Below are 14,935 nucleotides of genomic sequence, written 5' to 3'. Positions count from 1 at the left end.
GCAAGTAGATAAATAGGTACCACTCCAACGGGAAGGTAAACAGTGTTTCTGTGCACTGCTCTGGTTTGCCAGAAGTGGCTTAGTCATGCTGGCCACATGACCTGGAAGCTGTACGCTGGCTTCCTCGGCCAATAAAGCAAGATGAGCTCCGCAACCCCAGAGTCATCTGCAACTGGACCTAATGGTCAGGGGTCCCTTTACCTAATAATATAGGAGTGTTAGATGTTTGACTTTGGCATCAACACGGCCTTCTCTTGTATAACTTTGGGACCCTGGGAGTGGGAAGAGAATGGATCCTCACATGGCTTATTAAGATGGTGCCCACCTCCCAAGCGTGGGTTGCACCATACGAACCATTCATTGAGAGAGATTGTGACAGTACCTGAACCATTCCCTTCAATAACTGCAAACAAAAGGGCTTGGAAGGCCCGTAACTTGGATTCCTGTTTCTTTGCAGGTCCAGTGGCTGTTGGATAACTATGAGACTGCGGAAGGTGTAAGCCTTCCACGGAGTACCTTGTATTGCCATTACCTCCTGCATTGCCAGGAGCAGAAACTGGAGCCAGTCAATGCAGCTTCCTTTGGCAAGCTCATCCGCTCAGTGTTTATGGGACTTCGCACACGCCGGCTTGGAACCAGGTAAATGAAAAATGACTTTCCCGTGGGCTGCGTGGCATCATCGCAGAATAAAAATGCAAGGTGCCTAAGCTGCCAAGCATCTCGGCATCCCCCGGGAGCTTCAGGAATACAGTTATTGTCAGCACTAAAGCCCACCTTGTTTCCCATTCACAAACCTCGGATTGAGCAGAGCATGTACAGGGCAGGGAGAGGCACATACAAAATCCACCCTTTCTCAGAGCACTTGGAAGGTACCAAATGTCTCCTAAAAGGGAGCTTGCTTCTTAATGCAGAGGCCTAATGCCTGGACTCACACTGATCTGATTTGCACCATGCCAGTGATGGCCAAATGGGCAAAATCGTTTTTTATTATTTACATCTTCCTCCTGGTAATTAGCAATAGGATATACGGGGAGGAGAGGTAAGAAAAGTCCCATTGCGCCAGTTGAATTTGGCCTGTTAGGTACCTAAGGGTACCTTGATAGCATCTCTCTGTGTCTGGTGGTGTATGTTTTGTTGTGGTCCAAGGGGTTTGTTTATATGGAGGCTTCACTTTTCTTTCAGAGGAAACTCCAAATACCACTACTACGGGCTACGCATCAAAGCTAACTCCCCGTTGCTGCGGCTCATGGAGGATCAGCAACACTTGGCCATGAGGCAACAGCCCTTTTCGCAGAAGCAAAGGTAGGAGATAGTTCAGGGGAAGGGCCGTAGTTTAGTAGCAGAGCACATCCTTAGCAAACAGAAGGTCTGAGCATCAATTTCTGGTACCTTCAGGTAGGGCTGGGAGGAAGTCAGGACTGAAACCCTGGCAGGTACAAAATATTATTACAGTTGCAAAGTGTACATATCAGCAAGGCAAACCAAGGACCATGTAGCACAAGCATTATATGAAAGAGTAGAGTGCTGTATGCAGGTCCCCAAAACTGGGGGCCCTCGTAGTGCTATTATCCTCTTGGAACTGAGTAACTTCTTTGGTGAGATAGACATTCTTGAAGTTCTCCCCAGTGTGAAAAGTGGCATCAGGACCTTGAAATGTTTTTGAATCTGCTGAAGAAGATTTTTCCATAACAGAATCTGAGGCAACCCCTTTTTCTCTCTCTATCCCATGCTCTTGACATAGGCACATGCTATGGGTGTTACTGTGATGTGTTGTGGGCTGACTTCAAGTTGTTTTGTCTTATAGGCTCAAACCCATTCAGAAGATGGAAGGCATGACCAATGGAGTGGCTGTCGGGCAGCAGCAAGCCTCGGGGCTGTCTGACATCAGTGCCCAAGTACAACAGTACCAGCAATTCCTGGGTAAGGAGGGCCACTCTTTTGCACATGGCAGAGTGAGGTCTTTGAGATGGAAGCAGAGGACATGCAACACAAGCCTCTACATGCAGTTGTTAGGGTTGTATGTTTGGCCACCTGGCTCACAGAAGATGACTTTTTTGTTGGAGATTCTGTGGCCCCGTGCCTGATGTGACTTGTTTGATACCTTAGACCAGGGGTCAGCAAACTTTTTCAGCAGGGGGCCGGTCCACTGTCCCTCAGACCTTGTGGGGGGGCCAGACTATATTTTTTTGGGGGGGAAATGAACAAATTCCTATGCCCCACAAATAACCCAGAGATGCATTTTAAATAAAAGGACACATTCTACTCATGTAAAAACACGCTGATTCCCAGAACGTCCGCGGGCTGGATTTAGAAGGCATTTGGGCCAAATCCGGTCCCTGGGCCTTAGTTTGCCTACCCATGCCTTAGACGGTGTCTGTGTGGTAGGAACACCATCTCAGGGCCAAGTATTGCAGAGAACCTCCATTTCCCAGGAAATGCAGCACTGGAATGAGATTTTTTCACATGGTAGGGTCACTGTATGTGGGAAGTTCTTAGCATGCATCACCACAACCCCTGCACAGAGTCCTCACTACAAGGAATTATTTTTGGGCGACAACCATTTTGTGTCCATGTTGCATTTGAAGTAGGTCTGTGTGGCTTCAGTGCTGGCAGTCTCGCCTTGTGGCCAAGGATAGAGTGGGCCATGGAAACACAACTCCCCAGTCCCCTGAGAAGCTATAGATCCTGATCCAGATAAACCACCACCTTTTCGATCAAACTTCAGCAGACAATGTCAAGGTGGGGCAGCTCCTTGGGACCCAGGGTTGGGCTTGGAGGGCTGATGTCTCTCTCCTCCTCACAGATGCCTCTCGCAGCCTGCCTGACTTTGCAGAGATAGACCTACAAGGGAAGTCCCTCCCTGAGGGCATTGGAGCCGAAGATGTGAAGTCTTTCCAGTCGCTCTATCGAGAGCATTGCGAGGTACATTAGGAGAGCACATTGGAAAGGGAAATCTAGGCAGGGGTGGAGAGCCTCCGGTTCCTTGCCTGGCCCTGCTCCATACCCGCCTTGAATGTTCTTGCTTGGATGGAATGTACCCCTGAACTATGGCAATGCCTCTTGCTTGCCTCCAGAGAGGGTGGAGTGATGGGTGTGTTTGCAGGGTAAGCAGGTGGATTGTACAAACAGCTTCTGTGTGACTGGAGTGTAGCCCACAGTATAACCTACTTTTGCCTTGGAACGCACTCCCCTTCCACATTTCCTCCCTCTCAACCTGCCCGCTAGTGGCATGGAAGGTTGCCCATGAGGGACTGCAGCCCTAATGACAGTCCACTGGATGCAGTTGGAAAGTAGCAGGCTAATGTGCCTGCCAGGCAGGTGTGCATCAAATGGATCGCCCTCTGCAGCCCCACATGCTTGCTTGTAGGCCTGGCATTGCTCTGGCTACTTCTAGGCAAAGCCATGTCAGTGGAAGCAGAACCAGGTCAACTTAACCCCTTTTGAATTTCTCTTCTGAGTTGTCTTCCTTTAATTGTTTCATTTTATTAAACATTTCTAGACTGCCTTGCAGGTCAGTTATACTGCTGCCACAGCTTTGCCTGTTCTAAACTCATTACGTGATGCCCCCGATCCAGTAATCTGTGGGTGACTTTTTTGCCATTCAGTTGCCTAAACTTTTGAAAATCTCAGGCATTGTTATTCTCATAACTTGTTTTGGAGGTGATATACCTGTTGCTCAGGCTGATTGCTCAGTTAACAAACTCACCCTTGGAGGGGTTTTCATCCCTGAGAGAGTTTCCACAAAATAGTTGTGTGCCTTGATTTTAGGATCTTAATTTTTTAAACAGTCAGCTTGAGCTAATTTTTAAAGGTTTTTTTTTTATTTCAACTATTTATATGGGTATATGCTTAATGCTGTATTCTCTAAGTGTTATACAGTAGGATTGTGAAAGAAACAATAAAGATAAAATCAATTAAAATGAACGACAACATCAGAAAACTTACTTAAGATTCCTAGTGAAGTAGAAAGGTCTGCCCCAAGCACCAGAAATTCAACAGAGGGGGGGGGGCTGTCTGATCTCAGTTGGGAGGAAGTTCCACATCACTGTGCCCACAATACTAAATGCTTGGATCCTGGTATACAAGCTGAACATCTGAGTCATGGGGGACCACTGACTGTGACTCACCTCAAGACCTCTGTGATTGGGCAGGGATATAAGGAGTCAGGTAGTCCTTAACGTATCCTGAGCCCAAGTTGTTAAGCCCTTATAAATTAAAAGAAGAGTCTTGAACTTCACCTGGTAGCAAATGGACAGCCCCTGCAAGTTTTTTATTTGTTTGTTTATTTTTACTCAGAGGAAGCTTTTAAGCACCTAAGCTATGTGCTGGTGAATGGTCTATTCCAGTGTTTCCCAACCTTTTTTGGGCAAAGGCACACTTGTTTCATGAAAAAAATCTCGAGGCACACCACCATGCCAGATGGGGAAAGGTCACTTTTTACTTATGTAAAAAAAAAAAAAAAAGTAACAGCATAGAAGGTAATGGTTAGGCTAGCATCCCTCTTCCAAATATGCTAGGTTTTTATTTGCAGGGACTGTTCTACATGGGAAAGCATTCAGCACTGTCATTCTCCCACCTGCCATCTGAATTGGTACTATTCTGGGTCAACTTACTCTGCTGCATGTGTAGATGAAAATGGCACCAAGTGTGGGGGAGGGGGCAGAACAGGTTTCAGATACAGGATATTAAGCATACACGTACTTCAGATTGAACTGGTTGCTTGCTTTGCAAGTTTTCATTTCCCAAATGACTGCCTTGGCAAGCGCAATACCTACCAGGCTCAACGGCGGTCTCGCGCTGCCGCTTCCCGCGCTTTCAAGGACCCGGGAGGAGGAAGGCGTGAAGGGAATCCCGAAGGCGCGAAAACCTCGCGCATGCGCAGGCCTTCCGCCTGCGACAGCCCAGTAGGCCGGCCGAAGCGAGCGGCGATGGGATGTGGGAGCTCACTCGCTCGCCGCCCCGTGTGTGCCTATGTGGGGCACGTTACAGCCCCGTGACGTCAGCACCACGCAGGCAGCCAGGCAGGCAGACGGCGAGAGCCCCGCGCTGGGCGGCCTCTCCTCGCCGCCGCCGCCCCGCCTCTCGCCGCCCGACTCACCCGCCTCCCTCCCACGGCACACCAGGCAACGTCTCGTGTGCCGCGGAACACCGGTTGGGAAACACTGGTCTATTCTAGCTGCAGCATTTATGCAGATATTTAACTACAAGAAGCATCATGGGAATTCAGAAGCATCTTGCCATCTGCATAGATTTGCCATCTGCATAGATTTCTTAAAGATTAATGAATTTATTATAGCATTAGTTTTTTAGTCCTCGAGCGTATATGTGTGAAGTTGAGAGTGGACATACACACATTTCAGATTGAGGGACATCTGTTGTCAGACTGAAGAAACACTTGCTCAAAGTAGGGTTACCATACATGAGTGAACAACTGAAATTAATGTGATTTAGTCACTGGGGGAAAGCAAGTCAGGCAGCACACCTTCCAGGCAGGTACTCAATTTGCATGGCACAGATGAAATACCGTATTTTTCGCCCCATAAGACGCACTTTTCCCCCTCCAAAAATGAAGGGGAAATGTGCCTGTGTCTTATGGGGCGAATGCAGGCTTTCGCTGAAGCCTGGAGAGCGAGGGGGGTCGGTGCGCACCGACCCCTCTCGCTCTCCAGGCTTCAGGAAGCTCTGCGCAATCCTCGGGAGACCGGCTCCGAGGGTTGCGCAGAGCTGCCTGCAGTCCCGGGATCAGTGCAGCTTTGCGCGGCCACCAGGAGCCGGGGGCGAAGCTCCGCCCCGCTCCCGGTGGCCGCGCAGAGCTGCCTGCAGTCCTGGGACCAGCGCAGCTCTGCGCGGCCATCCGGAGCGGGGCGCTAAGCTCCGCCCCGCTCCCGGTGGCCGCGCAGAGCTGCCTGCAGTCCTGGGACCAGCGCAGCTCTGCGCCACCATCCGGAGCAGGGCGCTAAGCTCCGCCCCGCTCCCGGTGGCCGCGCAGAGCTGCCTGCAGTCCTGGGACCAGCGCAGCTCTGCGCGGCCACCGGGAGCCGGAGGCGAAGCTCCGCCCCGCTCCCGGTGGCCGCGCAGAGCTGCCTGCACTCCTGGGACCAGCGCAGCTGTGCGCTGCCATCCGGAGCGGGGCGCTAAGCTCCGCCCCGCTCCCGGTGGCCGCGCAGAGCTGCCTGCAGTCCTGGGACCAGCGCAGTTCTGCGCGGCCACCGGGAGCCGGGGGCGAAGCTCCGCCCCGCTCCCGGTGGCCGCGCAGAGCTGCCTGCACTCCTGGGACCAGCGCAGCTCTGCGCTGCCATCCGGAGCCGGGGGCGCTAAGCTCCGCCCCGCTCCCGGTGGCCGCGCAGAGCTGCCTGCAGTCCTGGGAGCAGCGCAACTCTGCGCTGCCATCTGGAGCGGGGCGCTAAGCTCCGCCCCGCTCCCGGTGGCCACGCAGAGCTGCCTGCAGTCCTGGGACCAGCGCAGCTCTGCGCCGCCACCGGGAGCGGGGCGCTAAGTCCCGCCCCGCTCCGGATGGCGGCGCAGAGCTGCCTGCCATCCCGGGATCAGCACAGCTCTGCCCATCGCCAGCCCCACAAGCTCGGGGGACAGCGGGGAGGCAGAGCGTGCCTTCCCACTGTTCCCCGACCTGGTTCTTCCAGCCCCGCACCTGGGGGGGAAATAAATTTTTTTTTCTTTATTTCCCCCCCAAAAAACTAGGTGCGTCCTATGGGCCGGAGCGTCCTATGGGGCGCAAAATACGGTAATTAGAGTTTTGCTTCAATATGAAATAATTTGTATTGAGTCTGTCCGTGAACCCCACCCGAGCAGCCTTTATGCTCTACCTGCTCTCTGAAATATTCTGCTTGAGTATTAGCAGAGTATTGGCTTTGAATTCAGAAATGACAGAATGTGCTGGACTACTGGGTTGACTCTTTAAAGACAGCCTATCATCTTGTTGATAGGAACAAATTACCGTATTTTTTGCTCTATAAGACTCACTTTTTTCCTCCTAAAAAGTAAAGGGAAATGTGTGTGCGTCTTATGGAGTGAATGCAGGCTGTGCAGCTATCCCAGAAGCCAGAACAGCAAGAGGGATTGCTGCTTTCACTGTGCAGCAATCCCTCTTGCTGTTCTGGCTTCTGAGATTCAGAATATTTTTTTTCTTGTTTTCCTCCTCCAAAAACTAGGTGCGTCTTGTGGTCTGGTGCGTCTTATAGAGCGAAAAATACGGTGATTTAGTAGGGAGGATCCTGCTATCTCTGTTCCTGCCTGGCAGGTCTAGAATTAAATCATACAACTACTTCTCTTCCTCAGGCCATTGTTGATGTGATGGTAAACTTGCAATTCACACTGGTGGAGACACTCTGGAAGACTTTTTGGAGGTACAATTTGAACCAGCCCAGTGAAGCCACCCCCATCGATATGTGAGTCTTTGTTTTTGGCATTTATATAAAAATGAACTACATGCTGTGGGGTGCTTTGCAAATTTATGACGCAGAGGCTGTCATTTCTGGTGACAGTGACTTCTGTTGAAAAGTACATGGGATTGGCTTTTTGCTAAGAAGTGCATCAGACTACTGAGCACTAAGGACAGGCTACTGTCTCCATGATCCCGGTCTGGGTGCATTTCTCAACTGTTTGAGCAACAAAATCACTTCCATGTTTCCCCTGCTATATAGCACTTCAGTGCTGTAATGTCTTTTCTCATCCCTTTAAGAAGGATATCACACTTATCACGGGTAGCCGGCCTGAGGCACAGACGCCACTAGGCAGCAAGGGCTTGCAGCTTATAGTCAGCCCAGCACTCAGTGGAGAGTTAGGCATATATGCCTATGGGAGTAGAACGACAGTAAAAAAAACCTCCCACCAGTTTTGATTTAATCTAGGCATTTGCAGACTTTGCTGAATTGACATTCCATTCCTGTATCAGCTTCTCCTCAAGTTCCCTGCATCTTCCTCTGCCACCAGTACTCAGATTATTTTCCCCAGCATCTCTTGAGTATAGTCTGTAGGCTCCTTTAATACAGAATCTGCTTCTGTATCAAAATGAATGGAGCAGTTCACTGCCCTGCAGGCCTGTTGATTCAGGCTGACAGAGGACTTGGCTGGCATGGCCACATTAGGATATAAAGGCTAAATGTAGGGGTTGTAAATGGGACAGGCGGAAAATGAAACGGATAGGGGGAAGAATAACAACTTGTTAATGAACTTTGCAGTGGAACCAAAATAGGAAGTTGTTTTACCATCATAACTGCCTAGCATCTTATCTCCACCTTTGCCCCGCAGGCCCTTAAACATCTAGTATCCAAAATCTATTTGCTGTTCCTAGGCAAGGGCTGCTGGCATAGCTGATGGGTCTTGATAATCTGAGTTGTGGCTTGGTGATGGTGCTCTTTAACCAGGTGTCTCTGTTTCATATTTAGTCAAGACGAAGCAGAGAAGCGTCTCCCAAAGAGCTGCTTGGTGACACTGTCCAAGTACGAGCCTGTCCTCAAATGGACGAAGGACTGTGACAACTTGCTGTACCAGGGGCTGGTAGAGGTCCTGATTCCAGAAGTGCTCCGGCCCATTCCGAGTAAGCTCATCCTGCCCAGCTCATATCTGAGGCCTGCAACAGGCTGTCCCAAGCCTAGGGCCACAGCCAATACCAATGCTGAAATCAGGGTGCTTCAGCTGCTGGTGGGGCTCTGCCAGGTGCTCCTGCCTTGTTCCTTAGTGGGCTGGGTGATCGGCCTCATGTCCAGGTTTGGGTAGGAAGTCTCTTTGGCCTGAGGTGGAGGCATTTAAGCCGCCCCCTCAGTGCCATGTTGCCCTTGGGACTTATTCTCTACTACCCCCATGAAGAGAGGACTGTCAACCATCTTGAAACCGGCCATGCTAATGTTACATCCTTCCCCAGGTGCCTTGACGCAAGCAATCCGAAATTTTGCAAAAAGTTTGGAGAGCTGGCTGACAAATGCCATGATGAATATTCCAGAAGAGATGGTCCGCGTTAAGGTGAGCCGGATGTGGGAAGTTGTGGGGTGCCGTTGGTCTTGGCTTCCTATTTTTCTGAGACTAGGAGGTCTTAAGGCGGTGCTCTCTGGAGCCTTCAGTCTGTGCTGCAGCAGATCAGTATACAACTACCAAGTCACATTTGGTGAGGTTTTCTGCCTCTGCACCAGTAACCAGAACTTGATGCCACAGTTGGCTCTTTTCAGCAGTTGGAGCCACTCCTCCCCCGCCCCGCTTTCTAGTGGGGGTGGCAGCAGAACAAACTCCTAGCTCCTCAGTTTGGGGCAGATGGGAAACATGTGTTACTGTGTTTTGTCTCTCAGGTTGCAGCAGCAAGTGCCTTTGCCCAGACGCTGCGGCGTTACACCTCCCTGAACCACCTTGCCCAGGCTGCCCGGGCTGTTTTACAGAACACTGCCCAAATCAATCAGATGCTGAGTGATCTCAACAGGGTGGATTTTACTAATGTCCAGGTAACAACCTCCACACTTCTGCCACTGTTTCCTCCCTCTCCCATTTTGAATCCAGGAGCTGCAAATGATCTTCCTATTGACTGGTCTCATTTAACCCCAAGGCCTTATTTGGCATTTGGAGTGGTCAAAAGAAGAGTTGTGTCAGACACAGGCCTTACAGCTTATTTGCTAGGCCCATCTGCTTCAACATAGGACTTTCTCATAGTGGCACATGTGCACTGGGAGCTCACAGGTAGGACACAAAAAGAAGGACCCTTCCTATGGATTGTTCCCAGAATTTGGTCCTTGGATATTAGTTGATTTCCGTTTGATGGCTAATGGCTGTTGATGGACCTGTTCTTACTGAATATGTTTAAAAGCCTTCTAGATGTTGCACATACGCATGAACACAGTGCTGATGCCCCTTTTTCTTTGTGCTGCTTCATCCTTACCCCACTTCTTTGCTTCAGATTCTCTCCCCTGCCCCCCACTTAACAGCACATTTGTATTCATATAACTGGAGTAGGAATAGGGGTACTTGTGCTTCAGATGCTGCTGAACTACAATGCCCAGCATCCCTGACCATTGGTTGTGCTAGCTGGCACTGATGGGAATTGGAGTCCAACAATTCCCTGAACTAGGCATTACTGCAACTTGGCCCTAAACTAGTGACCACCACATCCTGTGATTGTGAGTTCCAGAAGATGATTATTACTTGTGAAAAAGTATCCTGATTAATTCTAGCAATGAACGTATCTTTTTAGTTGGGTGCCCAGTGATGACTTAGCGGGACAGTGAAATTATCTGGCTAAAACCGTGATGATTTTAGGTGGGCACAAGCAAGCCAGCTCCCTTGCTGCAAACTGCTCCCCCTCCCCCTCCAATGGCAGATTCTTTGGGCAGTCTGGACTCTGGGCCGTCTGGATCTCCTTTTCATCCCATCCATTACGAGGGATTTGCCTTCATAGCCATTGACTGCATTTTGTTGGCATTTGAGACTCCACGGTACCCGATTTCCCTGGCCACTTTGATTCTACAGTTCATTTAAGTAGCTTCAGAGTGGGTCATTGGCTTACCCAATGGGAGAAGAGAAACCCCACTGGAGACACCTTTCTTCCTCCTCTTGCTGCTCCGCAGGAGCAGGCCTCATGGGTATGTCGGTGCGAGAATCGTGTGGTGGAGCGCCTTGAGCAGGACTTTAAGATGACTCTGCAGCAGCAGAACTCTCTGGAACAGTGGGCCGTGTGGCTGGATGGCGTGGTCAGCCAGGTCCTGAAGCCCTACCATGGCAGCCCCAGCTTCCCCAAAGCCGCCAAACTCTTCCTCCTCAAGTGGTCCTTCTACAGGTAAGTAGAAGGTGAGAAGCAGAGTGTTGGGCTTGGTTCTGGGCTCACACCCAGCTCAGCCATAGACTTTCCCCCTGCTGTTTAGCCATGCCTGTGAAACAGGGTGGTTTATGTGCCTTGTGATGCTGCCTGTAGATGCAGATTTAGGGCCGTGCAACCGGTTCTCTTGCACTGGGTGCTGAGCAGAGGGGGGTGCTGCAAGGCGTTGCAATTATGGCGTAGTGCGCACACAGAATGGAAGACCGGGGGGGGGGGGGGTTGGCCTCACACAGGTCACTGCAAAGTCCTTCCCTGCTGCCTGCATGGTAACTGCAGCATTGGGTTCCTTCTTTCTCCAGCTCTATGGTGATTCGGGATCTGACCCTGCGGAGCGCAGCCAGTTTTGGCTCCTTCCATCTCATCCGTCTCCTCTATGATGAGTACATGTACTACCTGATAGAGCACCGTGTGGCCCAGGCCAAGGGAGAGACTCCCATTGCTGTCATGGGAGAGGTAGGTGTTATGGGCTTTGGACTTGAGGTTGGAAAATCTTGCTTAAAGAGCTAGAACCATTCTGATTGACATGCCCTTGGCTGGGATGTCAGAATCAAGAATCTTCCCCCCCCCCCCTGTTAACACCAGGGAGCTTTTGGACATATGAAGCTGCCTTATATTTATTTGTCAAATCATTGATCCATCTTGGTCAATAATGCTTCTCTGGTAGTAATTTTTATGAATCTCTAGTCTCCTCTTCCAACCCAATCTTAAGATTCTGCTAACTGGGCAGGTCAGGGATTAAATCTTGGACCTTTTGTATGTGCTCTAGTGCTGAGCTACAGAAATGCTGAATCTGTGCCTCTGTTTGTATGCAGAGCCCAACGTGTTTAGTTTAAGACTGTGGTCTTAAACGTTCCACACACTAGCATGATACACTTTCGCTTGCCCAATGCTTACCAGTGAGTGTGGAGGCATGCCTAATCCAAGACTTGCCATCCATGTTCCATTAGCTGGTAGATGCTTGTGTGGAGGTCAAGAAATCAGCGAAATGCAAACAAGAAGTAGTGCCCCACCACCACCTCCAATTTTTAGGCCACAGAGATTTCATTGCCATGTTCTGGAGAGGGGGGTGGGTCTCTGGACTGTTTCTCCCCCTATCCCAGATCTCTGCCTGAGAAAAAGATCAGGGCCCACCAGCATAGAAGGGCTGCGTGAGGTAGCATTAGGCTACAGGCAGGGTAGTCTATAATGTGGGAAGATCCTTATGTATGTTTTTTTTGTTTCTTTTTAAGTTTGCAAACCTGACGAGCTCCTTGAACCCCTTGGATCCGGATAAAGGTATCGCCCAGCCCCTCGGGAGGCCAAATGCTTAGGCTTTGTCAGTGGTAGATGTTAGAGACTTTGGGGCCATTACTCTCCCTCCCACTTACAATGTGTGAGGCGGTAGTGCTCTTCCCATTTGTCTAGTATGAAAGAGAAACTGAAGGAGGGAGGTTACCTGAGGCTATTCACTGAATTCAAGAGCTAAGCCAGCATTGGAGCCCAGATTTTTCAGCTCTGAAGCATGTCGGCTGCCTAGACCATAAAGGTAAAGGGACCCCTGACCGTTAAGTCTAGTCGTGGACAACGCTGGGGTTGCGGCGCTCATCTCAGTTTACTGGCCGAGGGAGCCGGTGTTTGTCCGCTGACAGCTTCTGGGTCATGTAGCCAGCATGACTAAGCCGCTTCTGGCAAACCAGAGCAGCGCATGGAAACGCCGTTTACCTTTCTGCTAGAGCGGTACCTATTTATCTACTTGCACTTTGACGTGCTATTAACCACCCTTCGGGGGGGGGTGTCACACCTATTTAAAATATAAGATTAAAAAGAGTTTAAAACAAATTACATAGAGAGAGAAAGAGACAAGTTTGTTTACTGCATTGTCCTTTGGTTTGCTTGTGGCTGCCCTCTTTTTCTGGAGAATCTTACAGTACTGGACAGGTCTTTCTGCTCTCCTGGATGCAAGACCAGAACACAAAATGAAATCAAGGGCTCATTAGCTGGCTTCAAGCTCAGTGAAGCTATGAATTCAAAATGACCTTGGTCCCATTTCATTCTCTTTACTTCAAATTTTTCCCCACCTGTAAGATGGGAATGATAGCAATCCCCTGTGTGTGGTTATAAGTGAAGAATTCCTAGATATAAAGCAGGGACATGCAGCTCTTGACCTATTTTTTTTAAAAAACGCCCTCTGTAAGTCCTTAGTTCAGACCTGGCAAGAACATTCTTCTAGGTGAGGAAGAAGAGGCAAAAGGAGAAAAGTGGGTGGCAGAAGATGCGGCTTCATCCACTTTTGGTGCTGGCCTCAGCAGCATGTGCTCGACAAATTAGCCCCGAGGGAAGGTGATCCTCAAACAAACAAAACGTGTAAGAGAGAGAGGGAGAAAGGAAGGAAGGAAGGAAGGGGATGCTCAGTCGGGAAGGGACTGGTTGTGTTACAAGCTGTCCCTGGAGCTGTGGAGGGTGTATTTACATCATCACCTGTTTCATTTAATGCCAGTTGCTAGCAAAATACCAGTTCCTGGGAATCACTGGTAGAGAGTGTGTTGCTGTGCTAAAGTCCCGTTTGCAGTCTTCCCACAGGCAGTACAATACTCTCCCCTGTCCCCAAGTTCTCTGGCCTGAGGAAGAAGACTTGGGCAAAGGAAGGAGTCAGTGGTAGCAACAAACACTTTAATATAAGTATTTAAGACCTTTTACATTTGCTGGATAAGACTGAAGGTCTAATCCAGCATTATATCTTGAATGGAGCCTTCCAGGTGCCTCTCAGAAACTCTTATAAAAGGCAAGTAGGTGATGGGCCTTAACTGTTGGTAGGTGATATTTATATTAATATTTCACCTCTGAGCATGGAGGCTCCATTTAGATGTCATGGCTAATAGCTGGATTTTACTTAGGCTTCCAAGTTGATAGCTGATGGCTGTCTAGTTCCCTGCTGTTCTTTGTCAGCTGGACTTGAGGGGGGGTACCCAGGCTGTGGTTTGGAAGAGAGATCTCCGAGGATTGAGGGGACAAAATAGGCTGGTTCTTGCATTATATCAGTCCTCAGGTTCTTTCAATCAGGCTGCAAATCTCAGGATTGCTGTAACCATCTCTCTTTCTAAATCAGATGAGGAAGAGGAAGAGGAAGACGAGAGCGATGAAGAAATGCCCCAAGAATTATCTCTCAGCTCCAACGAGTCCAGCAGCTTAACAGCAGAGTCTATGGAGCCACCTTCGAAGCTGGCACGGACAGACTCCCGGGGCATCTTTGTACAAGCGCTGCCCTCCAGTTAAAAAGCAGTGCAGGAGGGACTGACTACCAAGTGGCCGGCAGGAGGCCAGGATGCACCTTGCGCTGCGTTGCGCTGCCCTGCGATAAAGATGAGCTGTTCCCTATCTCCAAGTGGTATGCAACGCGCTTTCATTTCACACCTCTCCGTCTCACCTGTAGCCCAGTGTAGCCCAAGCAAGCCCCCAGTTAGGAGCACTCACCCCAACAGCCTTCCCAGCCCCTAGCAGCACCGAAGGGGCTGGTTTGGGCGACTTGGGCTGGTTTCTGCCTCATTCCAGCTGCTGCTCTGATAACCTGGGTTCCCTGGAAGTTGGCTTAGTCCTTCTGCCCCATGCCCCTCATCCATGGCTGCTTTCCACTGTCAGTTGGAGGGGGTGCTTGCCCAGGCACAAGTCCCAGCCCCCACAGTCTCTGCTCCCAGAGCAGTGAGTGCTATTCAGTTATTAAACTGGGGTGGGTTCACCTGGGGTCTAGCCATTACTGTCTCTTGGCAAGGACTAGGCTATGCACAGTATCTAGCAAGCCTAAGTTTCTTTATATGGGTAGCCAGATGAGTCACAGAGATGGCTGCCTGGGAAGTAGCACTCCAGCTGCTTCCTCAGATCAGGCTGAATGTCACTAGATGATGGGGAACTTTTCCTGTGTCTGCCTGGGAGTTTTTGTTGTTCCTGGGCATCTGCCTTAGTTTTGTACTTCTGGAGGCTGTTGGGCTCATGGTTTGAGCATCAAGGAACTTGAGGAGTGGTCAGTGCTTGGGTTTAGAACTCCCAGCAACAAGAATTGTGCCTGTTTTGGGGTGAGGTGCTGTGCTGTATTCATCCCATAGCTTCAACATGGATCCTAGGTTACTCTTTCCTGTGTTCTATGACAGT

The 14,935-nt window shown here is 50.0% G+C and overlaps 1 protein-coding gene across 4 annotated transcripts in view; it reads left to right on the top strand.

Moving 5' to 3' along the window:
- The window catches only part of RFX1 (regulatory factor X1), a 51,453-nt gene extending 37,279 nt beyond the window's left edge, over positions 1 to 14,174 (top strand). For all 4 annotated transcript variants that reach the window (XM_081175845.1, XM_081175847.1, XM_081175844.1 and 1 more), the window contains 12 exons: positions 458 to 639; positions 1,183 to 1,302; positions 1,805 to 1,920; positions 2,804 to 2,922; positions 7,297 to 7,406; positions 8,406 to 8,557; positions 8,882 to 8,979; positions 9,300 to 9,449; positions 10,566 to 10,774; positions 11,113 to 11,266; positions 12,043 to 12,088; positions 13,899 to 14,174. In XM_081175845.1, the coding sequence (XP_081031971.1) occupies positions 458 to 639; positions 1,183 to 1,302; positions 1,805 to 1,920; positions 2,804 to 2,922; positions 7,297 to 7,406; positions 8,406 to 8,557; positions 8,882 to 8,979; positions 9,300 to 9,449; positions 10,566 to 10,774; positions 11,113 to 11,266; positions 12,043 to 12,088; positions 13,899 to 14,065 (1,623 nt within the window). In that variant the 3' untranslated portion in view covers positions 14,066 to 14,174. The remainder of the gene's footprint in view (positions 1 to 457; positions 640 to 1,182; positions 1,303 to 1,804; positions 1,921 to 2,803; positions 2,923 to 7,296; positions 7,407 to 8,405; positions 8,558 to 8,881; positions 8,980 to 9,299; positions 9,450 to 10,565; positions 10,775 to 11,112; positions 11,267 to 12,042; positions 12,089 to 13,898) is intronic.
- The last annotated feature ends 761 nt before the right edge of the window (positions 14,175 to 14,935 follow it).

This window comes from Podarcis bocagei (genome assembly GCF_964188305.1).
Source record: "Podarcis bocagei genome assembly, chromosome: 17".
NCBI classification, from domain to species: domain Eukaryota; kingdom Metazoa; phylum Chordata; class Lepidosauria; order Squamata; family Lacertidae; genus Podarcis; species Podarcis bocagei.
This window is presented reverse-complemented; position numbering and strand designations above follow the sequence as displayed.